This window comes from Perognathus longimembris, chromosome 6 (assembly GCF_023159225.1).
Source record: "Perognathus longimembris pacificus isolate PPM17 chromosome 6, ASM2315922v1, whole genome shotgun sequence".
In the NCBI taxonomy this organism is placed as follows: Eukaryota; Metazoa; Chordata; class Mammalia; order Rodentia; family Heteromyidae; genus Perognathus; species Perognathus longimembris.
Window position 1 is genome coordinate 17,638,522 of NC_063166.1, and position 12,231 is coordinate 17,650,752.

A 12,231-nucleotide genomic window follows, 5' to 3' on the forward strand; every position below is an offset into this window, starting at 1 on the left:
GCTTTCCTGCTGTAAGCACAGCACTTGTAAATGCTGTGAAGAGAGCAGGAAGCCAAAGACTAGTTTAACTTGAAACCAGAAGATCAGGAGTGAGCTTCCTGGCTTCCTGGAGACAATCAGCTTTGGTCTGGATTGCACCTCAGCCTTATTTATGTCTTGCTGTAGGAGAAGCCAACAATGGAGCTAGCTGAACATGGACTGAAGGCACTGCCCAGTCATCTCAGTGCCAAATTTTAGCCTGTATCTGTTAGTGACTCAAACTCCCAACAAATTGATTTCAGAGGAGCCACCCAACCTGGAAGCACGAAATAAAGTGATGGGACATTATCACCACACAGTAAAGGTGCTAAATGATAAGACAAAAATCTCACAAAATTTTACTCAAGGTAGAGCAACTGAGCAGGTGTAGGCCCTCGTTGGACCTTAACACCTAATATGAACTTCACTCAACACAGAACTCAGTGCCACGCAGCTCAAACTGGTTTCACACATGCAGCTCCTGAGGGGCCTGTTCTACTCAGCTCATCAAGGGTTTTAGCCATTGCTGCCCATCAGCTTGCCCTTCTCCCCAGACCCCAGAGGTTCATCTGAGCGCTAGTCATGTTCAGATATCATGGGTGTCTTCCTGCCCATCATGAACTGTGACAGTCCCACAGTCTTGGGGAGGACTTAAGTACATTGAGATGCAGCAAGTGGTAGCTATAGACTTAGCCAGTCATTCCTCAACCAACAGATTCAGTTTCAGTCTTTAGAGACATTCGGAGACCCTTTCTACATGATGGGCTCAGGTTCTGACCCTGTAAGATTCCTTCATCATGCTTTTTGGGCTCAAAAAACCTTTCTCATCCATTGTTTTAGTATATGAAGCGACTGATCAGGACACAGGCTTCTATAATTCAGATGCGAATTCTACCTGAACAGGTAGGACTAGAAAGATACACAAACCAGAAAGTGGCTTACAAAAGGTAAGACTACATGAAGTTAAAAGACGTTAAAACCAGAAGCTACTACATGCTCCAAGAGTGCAAGCAATGGGCTGTTGAAGCTGACTCCATCTTGATTAGGAAAACATGGTAGGAAATGGAATAAAGCTGACTCCACCTTGATTACTAGGTCAACCTGACCCCAAAATTCTGCTTCCATAAGTGGCTTGTTTGTTGCTTACTCTACCCCCTGTCAAGCCCCTCCATCTGTGCTACACTTTGCCCTTTAGAAACCCTGCTAACTGAAGGGGCGGGGCTCTCAATCCAGATCCTCTGTGTGGGTGGCTATTTGAGTCCAGGCTCCAGTTTGCAATAAAGACTCATGCATTTGCATCGGAATCGGCTCCGTGGCGGTTTTTGGGGACCCCAAATCTGGGCATAACAGGCAAGACTGAAATAGAACCCCAAGTTTAGGTTCTGAGTTGAGAAGAGATCCAGCCAGCAACTTGTGTTCCCTGAACACAAGTGATGAGCAGTGTTATTTAGCCAGCATAATGCAATCCCCAAACTCCAGGCCAAACAGGGGCCCAGCATCAGTAACTCAGGCTCAGAGTTAGTGACAGAGGCTGACCCAGCTGAGCTCAAGTCCATATCCCCAGCCACTTTCCCATCCTAAGCATTTTCTTCCAGGAGGTTATTTGACATCATAGGGCTGTTGCTCCTCACTTTGAACAGCACTCCTACCTCCCTCAAGGAACAGAATTCATAACTCCTGAAGCCCTGGAAGCTGCCTTCACAGAGGCTAAAAGAGATCTCACCAGGCTGAGACCTGCTTCTTCTGGGCAGACTCTACACCTTCATGAACCTTGTACAGTTTTCAAGGTCAGGTCAGCGCTTCTTGCTCCCTTTTCCCAGTTCAGGGCGTGGGGGGGAGGAGGAAGCTATCTTCAGGCCTCTGGCTTTGTTTCCTAGGCCAACTACACCCTGTGGGCTGTGGGCAGTCAGCTCCCTAGAACACCTTGATTTGGGCACACTAAGCCTTCATTTGTTTTTCTATGGCTCTGTGCAGATTGTTTGAACCTAGGCTTTCAGGCTAGTCAGCATGTCTCTACCTGCACTTCAAGCCAAGCTCCTGGAAATTTCCAGACAGCACCTTCTCATACATCTTGAAAAAAGGCTCAATAGCCATAGGCCAAGCTTAATCACAATGCTGAAAATACACTAGTTGAAGCTGTATTATAAGAGCTCCTTCTCAGAGCCTTGGTTCTTATCAAGTTTGACAGTCCAGTCTTGACTTCAGTAACACACCCATGAGAGAAGCACATCGAGCCTGGTACTCTACCACCTGCTGCCCCAATTCAACACAGCAACTTGTATTCCCTCCCACTGGAGACAAGAAACACATGGGTTGCTACTGTTTCCTTTTCAGAGACTGCCAGATAGCTCACATTGCTGATCGGCTTTTGCCATAGCACACCTGCTCTCGTTTTGCAGTTTATTCCTGGAGACAAGTGAGACTTAGATCTAGAGAAAGTAAGAAGCACCACCATCTAAATGAAGTGCTAGTCTTAGAACCCACAGAAGGGCTTTCCTCAACACAGGCACGTGAGAGCACGTCTATAGATGAAGCTTGTGAAGTCAGGAACTGGTAGCCTACTAGTAAGCTAGAAGACAAGAGTTATCCTTAGACTCCAAGAGTCCAATTTAGGTTCATTTGTACAAGACTGCTTTAGCAGAGCTAGTCCCTCCATCCCTGGCCCCAGTAAGGCTACTACGTTCCTACCCCAAGCCTCAGACCGAAGCCATTCCTGGAGAGTTTTCCAAAAGACTAAGGCTTTGCCTCTGCTATGGAAGAGCTATAGACACTTTTTCTAATTAAGAGGGAAACCAATGCAGAAATTCACTTTTTCTGACATAACCAAGCAAGCAGAAAAAGAGGACAGAACTCTCAAGAGATTATAAAGACCCCTGCCTCTTAAGCATTAGCCAACTGGCTGGCTGCAACCAAGCGGCCACACATATATGAGGCAAGTAGAAGGAATGTGCTTCTCAGAGAATAGGTCCCTAAGAAAGTTTACAAAGGAAAAGGCTAGCTTTCCACGATGAACCCCTCTTCCTTCCCATTCTTTCCTCCCTCTTTCTACAATGTTTTGGAGAAGTTTTGCAGTCACTGCCCTCCAAGTCCCACCCGTCTTCTTCCCTCTAACTCAGCACCCATTCCCTTCCCCTTCCCCTTCTTCTGGAAGGCCACAAACTGCCTTCAGGCTTCAAGCAGTAAAATGCTCTTTTCCACCTCATGCCCCCAGGTTTTATAGACTGGAGGTTAGGACCCCACCCTCCTTCCCCCAAAGCATTCTGGGTGAACACCTGTGCCTCTGACATCTCATTGGCTGTCTCCCTCCCCCATCAGTGCTAACTCCCACCTTCCCTAGACTTATTTCCTGGTCTGTCAACCAATGGGAGCAACAGAAGTGAAGACTTTTAGTGCCAGGTGCTTCTAGCTTGACCACCCCCACTCCCCAGCCAAAACACGTGACTTCTCACTGCTCATGGTGACATAATTGGAAAACAAGGGTCAGCCGCTTTATGAAAATATTTAACTATCTCTGTGTTCATTTAGCTTTCTTGGAGTTGGGAATCCTCTGAGGTGCCTGTAACCACCCCTCCTGGGTCATCCGGGTTCTTCCCAGGAAAGGATGACTAAAGTCCTAGTCTGTAGTTTCAAGAAAGATCTTCAACGCTTGTGACTTCAGGGAAGTTGGTGTCATGCTACCATGTTCAGTTTCAAAAGGTTTTGTCTATGTGTATCCCAACATTCACATTCAGTTCTTTTCTGGATTTGAGCCCCATGTTAGTGCCGCTTGCCCTAGGATTAGTATCCTTTATTTTTACAAGTCCTGACTTGAACACTCGTGGTTATTGTAGTAGCCAGAGAGATGGGCCACTTGCACCTCATTCTGAATCTGCCTTGGAAAGCAAGTTAACCAACAGATTCCAGCTACAGCCAGTTGGGATTTGCCAGGATTATGACTATGCTGGAGGCTACTTTGGATCTGCTGAAACTAAGATTTGGAGGGGGGGGGGGGCATTCCTTCTTTGATAACCTCCCCACTCCTCTGAGTTGACTGGAGTTGACTAGCTCTATTAAAAAACTGGATATTGTAAGAGATTTTCAAGTAGACAACTGATTATGGAGAACTCCATCTGGAGAGAGAACTTTATTCCATGGAACTGCTGGCCTGCTGCTAAATCTAAAGCACAAGTGGCAGGCTAGAGAGTCACTCCCAGGCGATGATGCCTGGGGCGGGAGGTGTGTCCAGGTGTATTAGGGTGTGTCTGAATGGATTAGGGTGTGGCCTCAGAAGGGAGGGAGGTAACTGCCTCCAGGTGTGCCAGCAACCTATATAACTGGAGAGGTTTAAACAGGTGGGAGCACCTGCTTGGAGGAAGTGGGCCTCACAGGTATCATTGGCCAATCTTAGGCACTTGGAGGCACAGGAAACAAACTGGAGAAATCCACTCTCAAGATGACTCGAGAGGACTGGAGGAAGAAGAAGGAGCTCGAAGAACAGCGGAAACTGGGTAACGCTCCTGCAGAAGTGGACGAAGAAGGAAAAGCTATCAATCCACACATCCCTCAGTATATTTCGTCAGTACCTTGGTACATTGACCCATCAAAAAGACCCACCTTAAAGCATCAGAGGCCACAGCCAGAGAAACAGAAGCAGTTCAGTCCATCTGGAGAATGGTACAAGAGGGGTGTAGAAGAGAATTCCATAACCACCAAGTTCCGCAAAGGCGCCTGCGAGAACTGCGGGGCCATGACACACAAGAAGAAAGACTGCTTAGAGAGGCCCAGGCGCGTCGGCGCCAAGTTCACCGGGGCCAACATAGCTCCAGACGAGCACGTCCAGCCTCAGCTCACGTTTGACTACGACGGGAAGAGAGATCGCTGGAACGGCTACAACCCAGAGGAACATGTGAAAATTGTGGAAGAGTACGCCAAAGTTGACCTGGCGAAACGAATGCTGAGAGCCCAGAAACTACAAGAAGAATTAGCCTCAGGAAAACCAGTGGAACAAACGAATTCTCCCAAACATTAGTGGGGAGAAGAGGAGCCAAATTCTCAGACAGAAAAAGATCCCAACAGCGAGGATGAGGATAAATATGGAGATGGTATGGACATGCCAGGGCAGAATTTTGACTCTAAAAGGCGAATTACAGCCCGGAATCTAAGGATTCGAGAAGATATTGCAAAATATTTGAGAAACTTAGATCCAAATTCTGCCTACTACGATCCAAAAACTAGAGCGATGAGAGAAAACCCTTATGCCAACATGGGGAAGAATCCAGACGAAGTGAGTTACGCAGGAGATAACTTCGTCAGATACACAGGAGATACCATTTCGATGGCTCAGACACAGTTGTTTGCCTGGGAGGCCAATGACAAGGGCTCCGAGGTGCAGCTGCAGGCCGAGCCCACAAAACTCGAGCTGTTGTACAAGTCCTTCAAAGTGAAAAAAGAGGACTTCAAAGAACAGCAGAAGGAAAGCATCCTGGGAAAATATGGCGGCCAGGAGCACCTGGATGCCCCTCCAGCCGAGCTGCTCTTAGCCCAGACGGAGTACTACGTGGAGTACTCTCGGCACGGGGCGGTCATCAAGGGGCAGGAGCGGGCCGTGGCCTGCTCCAAGTACGAAGAGGATGTGAGGATCCACAACCACACGCACATCTGGGGATCTTACTGGAAAGAAGGCCGATGGGGTTACAAATGCTGTCACTCTTTCTTCAAGTACTCCTACTGCACCCAACAGGCTGGGAAGGAGACTGCTAACTCTGTGGAGCCTGTGGGAAGTTATAAGACTGGAGAAGAGTCGGTGAAGAAACCGCAGACATTCGTGGAGATGCACCAAGAAAAACTAAAGGAAGAGAAGAAGAAGAAAAAGAAGCAGCAGCAGCAGCACTGGAAGAGCAGGACCAACCGTGATGATGAAGAGAAGAAACATGAGAAGTTGAAAAAAGCACTCGACACCGAGGAGGCCTGTCTGCTCCATGTCAAGATCGTGCAGATTGACGAGAGAAAGCGGCCGTACAACAGCATGTATGAAACTCGGGAGCCCACGGAGGAGGAAATGGAGGCCCACAGGAGGAAGCGGCAGAGGCCAGATGACCCCATGGCCTCTTTCCTGGGCCAGCAGTAACTAGCCAGAGAAGGTAGTCCAGGGGACATAGAGTCCAGTGTGCTCCTGCAGCTTCCCATTCATCATAGATAGGAAAACCCTGACCTGTCCTTGCTGCCTGACTTTAATAAAGCTTCCAGAAGTCACAAAGTTACTTCATTCCTTTCCACAGTAAGAAACAAAAGGAAGGGATTGGAGAACGTGGTGTGGAAAGAAGCCTCAGCACCCTACCACGTGTCTTCTCTAAGAGCTGAGTGCGGTGACGCATGCTTGTAATCCCAGTACTACCGAGTTTGTGGTAGGAGGATTGGAAGTTCAAGGCCAGCCTGGGCTACATAGGGAGATCCTGTCTCAAAAAAGCAGAAACAAGCCAGGCACCGGTAGCTCATGCCTGTAATAGTAGCTAGCTACTTAAGAGATTGAGATCTGAGGATTGCAGTTCGAAAACAGCCCAGGCAGGAAAGGCTATGAGACTCTTTTTTAAGTCCAATAAACTACTCAGACAAAGCCAGAAGTGACACTGTGGCTTCAGTGGTAGAGGGCTAGCCTTGAGCAAAAAGAAGCTCAGAGACAGAGCCCAGGCCCTGAGTTCAGGACTGGCACACACAAAAAGGAAAAGATTGTACATCCGGTGCACCTCAACTGTGAAAAAAAAAGAAGAATTAAAAAGCTTAGCATTTGGTAAAAATATAACAAAGCAAGAAAGAGAGAATTGGATCCAGAAAACTAAGGGTCTTGAGGGCCAAATACTACTCCCTTCATCAGGAAGACCATGAATCAAAGATTTGATTCAGGGACATAAAAGGAGGAGGGAATGTTAGGAGCTAGCAATAGTAAAGCAGCACAGCCACCTTTGCCCTTCCAGAAATGAGCAACTTAATCCTCCCTTCCCCCATGAGTAAGGTCAATAGCTGTGGCTTAACAATTCCGCTCCCTTTGTGAGGGGACCCTGGAAACACTTGTTTCCCAAACAAGACACGTGCACCAATTTGGACCACAATGATAGGTTAGTTCAAACAGACACCATGTGACATGTTGTAACCCCACTGGCCACCTGCGTGTGGCCTGGCCTGACTATGCGGTTTTCTGTGTGTGTTGTAACCCCACTGGCCACCTGCGTGAGTGGCCTTGTGGTGGCAGACTCAGCTCCAGAGTCTGTGCTACGTCCCTGGCTGGTCAGCTCGCTTTTTACTTCCCCAATAAATCCATCTTTATTTGAGACTGTCTCTGTGCGGTGGACTCTGGAGGGATGTGGGTTCGAGTCCCACTTGGGGTACCTTCCCCTGGACCCCATAACAATGTTAAGTAAGCAAAGCTCAGACAGATGGTGCATGTTCTCTCATATGGAGAAGCTAGACCTAAAATACGTGGGGACATATTTACCTAGGTCTCTAGGAATTCACACTGAGACCGAAGGAGGATGCTCTTACAGGAACAGAAAGTGCCTATGTGTTGCTGATCATACAAAATACTGATTGAAATGAACTCAAATTAGGGAATGTTTGAAAAAGATGTATGCCATTGTCACTAGGACATTTAGCCGTGCTCATTTCTGTAGCTGTAAGGGCTCTTGGTGCTGCCTCCCGAAGCTGAATTACTCAGCTTCCCATAGGTAGCTAAAGCCCTGCGAGTTCAGCATCTTGCTACCGTGAAACAGTGAGAATGCAGAAATCCACTGTGTGGCTGCTTATTATGGGATCCTCTTTTCAATAGCTCTTCATGACTACCAGGTTCCTGGTGTTTCACAGCCATGTCAACCCACAGTATCACACCATCTTGTGATAAAAACTGTACCAGTTCCTGGGCAATCCATTTTCACAAATGAAGCAGGAGGAGAGAAAGTGAGGGCATGCTTCCCTCTGCATAATAGACAAGTTTTAGTAGGAGTCTTCTCTAAGGGTTCAGGGGCTGTCCTTGTCCTGTGGTACCTCATGCACAGTCGAGATAAAAATTCTGCTACGTGCTACACAATGTAAGGCAGAGGAACTTAGGAGTGACCTCCATTTCCTAGGCTATCAGTCAGGCGTCTAGGCTAGATTTGGCTGGTGGGACACATGGAGAACTGGAGGCCAACAGGAATTCAGAACCACATCTTCTCCCACCTCAGCAGAGTCTGCTACAGAGGCCATGGTACTTCTGACATTCCCTCCCAGGATCCTCCAGGTACATTCTGAAGGGACCATCATCTCCCTGTGCCCACTTCTGAAGAAGCTATGGTGCTGCTACACTGAAGTAGCTTCTACCATTTATATGGGTTTCTTCAGCATTTCCTAGTTGACCTCTAGCTTTTAAAAGCTTGGTAGCCCATCACCCACAGTAAGTTCCTTCTGTTGAACTAATTAGCCTGACCCCACTCTCCCCACTGGACCTGAATTGTTCAGCTGTTTTATTTGTAACAACAAGCCGTCACATTGTTATCTCTTTCAATTGGAAGGGGTTAACGTTCAGTACCCAGGACACTTGGAGGCATCTTAATAAATGCACCATTAATCATAAATAGCATGTAAATATCTAGGACACCAGGCAGATTAACCTGTTAGACATAACAAGCAGTCAGTTTATCCCTCTGACAAGGGGATGCTTGCTACTAAAAATAAGAAGGTCGAAGTCAAGCATACAGAGACAGCATCCTACTTTAAGCCTTCTCCAGATGCCTTTCCCAAGTGCCCAGCAATGGAGTAATTCTCCGTAAGAGAGGCTCCTTCACTTGTGAAGCTCTAGAAATTACTCTTGTTCCTCAAGCCAGTTTCTAGTCTCAACAACAAGCAGGTATGAGGAAACTGTACTCCTGAAGGCTAAGGCATGGCTCTAGTGCTCATGCCTGTTGCAATTGTTCCTCTCAGAAGTTAGGTTACACATTGCCATTTACTGCAGTTAGCAGCCAGAAAACTCATTAACCCAAAACCTATGACTTTACTCATTCTAGTAATCACTACTTGCCAGCTAACTCAGCATTCCTGTAGGCTTCCATATAAATCTAGCACACACAAGGAAGAATTGCTCTTGTGGTTGCCTTTTCTATGGCCCAGGAATAAGATGGCTTGAGACACATACTTACAATCTTAAGGACATAGCCTCTTCCTTCGACTAGAACCTCCAAGTCATGCATAGCCATGCTTCTATCCACACAAATAGACAGTATTACTAAGAAAGTGGGTCACCAATGCAGTCTTTTTTTACAGTGAAGGGCCATGAGAAACATTCTGTCTGTCTAACGTCATTGTATCTTCTTCCATCTGGCCTATGTAGTTTCCTGGTCTCATGGCTACTGCTACTGCTATACATACAATTCTCAAGATCATTCTCCCTCAAAGGACTCTTCCTAGGCTATTGTGGGCCTTTGGGGTTCTTCATTGTCTTTAATCCAGGATAAAAACTTCCTACTGTGTCTGAAGAGTTTGTATGTTCCTCAAGCCCTTGTGTCCTATGAAACAGTAAGAAAATAGCAAGTAACAACAGGACCTCCGAGGGCCCTTCTGGATTCTTGTTTGAAGGCTCCAGACCACTCTACTCCTTTCAGTACATCATATACTGCCTGCCTGGGCGACAAGGGGTGGGGAATGGTGAAAGAAGAGCAGGAGGAGAGAGGAGGTGAGTGAAGCTGAGCAGAGCAGCACCAGGCCGGCTGGAGGAGCAGGGCAGAGTTGGTCCGGAGCCTGAGGCCTGAGGAAGAGTCGGGAACCTGAGAGTCTGAAGCTTGAGGCCCACAGAGAAGCCTAAGGCCTGTGGGGAGGCTTGAGGCTTAAAGCCTGAGGAGAGGAGAGAACTACAGGAAGGAAGCTTGCTCCTCCGGAGCTTTGAATGCTGAGGTGGTTGGAGATTAAGGAGTGGAGGTTCAGAGTTCAGGTCAGGTCTCAGGACTGGGTTCTGGGTAACTAGCCCAGGACAAGGTAGCCCTAGGCTAGCATTTGGAGAAGGAGGGCTGCTCTGGTTCTGGGTTTGGGGTTGTAAATAAAATCCCTTTGTAAATAAAACTCCTTCCCATCTTAAGTTGTGCCTTGATGGATTATTCTCCCTCCCAGAATACAACAGTGGTTGCTCATAGGCACTTTTAACTGCTTAGCATTGAAGATCTCAGGAAGAAAGACCTCTGAACAAAGGTGGGCACAGTAGAGTGGATAGGTTGTGCAAGGTCAAAGAAACCAGCAGATTTGTGGTCTGTGAGGACATGTGTGCCTTTAATCAAGACTACTGGGACGCAAACCGGGAGGAAGCTTCTGTCAGGCAACTTCCACCTCTGGTTTCTCAGTATTTTCTTTAGTCCGAGAATTAAGCATTTCCAGTGAGGAGGTTGTCTCATTGGGAGAAGGTTCGAGGAAATTCGAGCTGCCGCCAGGATGATCGAGGCTGTTTGCAACGATCGCCTGGGGAAGAAAGTGCGAGTTAAGTGCAACACCGATGACAAAATCGGGGACCGTAAGAAGCTGACTGCTGCCCAAACTGGCACCCATTGGAACAAGATTGTCCTTAAAAATGCTACATGGTTTTCAAGGACCGTGTGTCTCTGGGGGATTAGGAAATCCACGATGGAATGAACCCAGAACTTTACTACCAGTAGAGAAGAATTCCTCCTTCTGTCCTCTCCTCAGCCATCAACCTCACCTCTCCCATTGCTATGGATGCTTGTTTTTAAAAAACTCACATTAATAAAGATTTCCATGTTAAAAGAAAAACAAAAAGACTACTGGCAAAATATGTGTAAAAGGGGCCTTCACCGTCCCTGCAAGCTCCGTGCTATCCGCTGCTGGAGCTCTTGGTGCGTCATCTGCATTTCAGGAACATCCACGTGCGCAGCACAACCCACTTACGGCAATCTGCACCCTCCCCTGCCCCCCCGGCCCTGCTCTCACTGCTACACCTTTTCCCTCGAGTTCTATATCCTCCCCTCCTCCCAAGAAGGCAGAACCCTAGATCCCCTCCAGAAGGGTGACTGTAACAAGAGCCCATCATTGAGGGTTTTTTTTTTTTTTTAAAAGGATGGCCTTTTAAAATCGCAGATCTCCCCCTTTTACTGCTCCTAGCCTGCTAGACAGTTCAGACGTAAAGTCCTGAAACTGAGCAATCCTCAGAAAGAGAAATTTCTTGGCAAGGTCCAAGAAGACCTTTTATGAGCAGGTATTACAAATGTCACCAAGATTCCTGGTCATACATTTGCTCCTGGTAGTAACGTCAGATGTAAGCAAAGCGTCCTGCAGAACCTAGACATTGAAAAGAACAAGCTAGAAGCTTCACGGCAGTGCCCTGTGGACTTGGATCTCTGGCTCAGGAGTCAGCCTCTGTACACAGCATGTTCCTTAGGTGACAGAGGCAACCCATGCTAGGAATGTGGCCATGACACCAGGCCCACATGCCCAGGTTCACTAGCTAAGCATCTTACCAGGGTGTGGGAACCACAGCGTCAGTGCCCTACAGGTAGAGTCAGAGTTGTTTGTGTCAACTCATTGTTTTCAGAGATCCAGAGAGTGAAGGAATATGGAGACAAGGGTGAAGGACACAACTCTAGAATATAGCCATGGAGATGAAGATGCAGAGTTTGAGAGCAGGGGCTGTAGTTCATCTTCCTCAGGTTGAGACACCAAGCCTTGTGTTGACCTCTTAGTGGTTAGGACACTTCCCAGGATGCCCAGGCTTTCCTATAAAAAAAAAAAAAAAAAGGAGGAAACTCTTCTCCCAGGGACCTTGGTACCTTTTGGCTTTTGTGTTCCTCCCTTTTCCCTCCCAAATACCAAGAGGTTCAGGCTGGAAGGGAATTTGAACAGAGACTACTTTGTAATCCCATCCATAAATGTGGGAAGGCACCCGAGAGAATGGTAAGTATTAACCAGCATTTCCCCACTTTAGTCCTAAAGACATTCCTAGAGAAACTATAATGAAGGCTTTAGAACAACATGGTTGGGCTGGAGGCAGTGAGGCAGCACTGAACTTCCTGAAGTATGTGTTTATCTCATTTGCTACCCTCTAACAGTGGGGATATCCATGAGGCTGTGATCCTCACTTATCTGAGGATTGTCCTTGGGGACACTTGCACTCTGGGGGGTGGGAGGAACATTTTGGAGAGGGGAAGGTAGGTCAGGTGCCTTAAGGTACAGATTCTTAGTGGTCTCTCTCTAAAGAGTTGGAATTCTCAC

At 47.4% G+C, this 12,231-nt stretch overlaps 1 protein-coding gene and 1 pseudogene across 1 annotated transcript; both read left to right on the forward strand.

The window, feature by feature from the left end:
- The first annotated feature begins 4,450 nt into the window (after positions 1-4,450).
- Positions 4,451-6,124, forward strand: LOC125353650 (pre-mRNA-splicing factor SLU7-like). The gene is given in 1 exon segment (XM_048349316.1): positions 4,451-6,124. A coding segment is annotated over 1 exon segment (1,674 nt).
- A 4,232-nt stretch (positions 6,125-10,356) lies between these two features.
- LOC125352240 lies at positions 10,357-10,737 on the forward strand (annotated as a pseudogene).
- Positions 10,738-12,231: the final 1,494 nt, after the last annotated feature.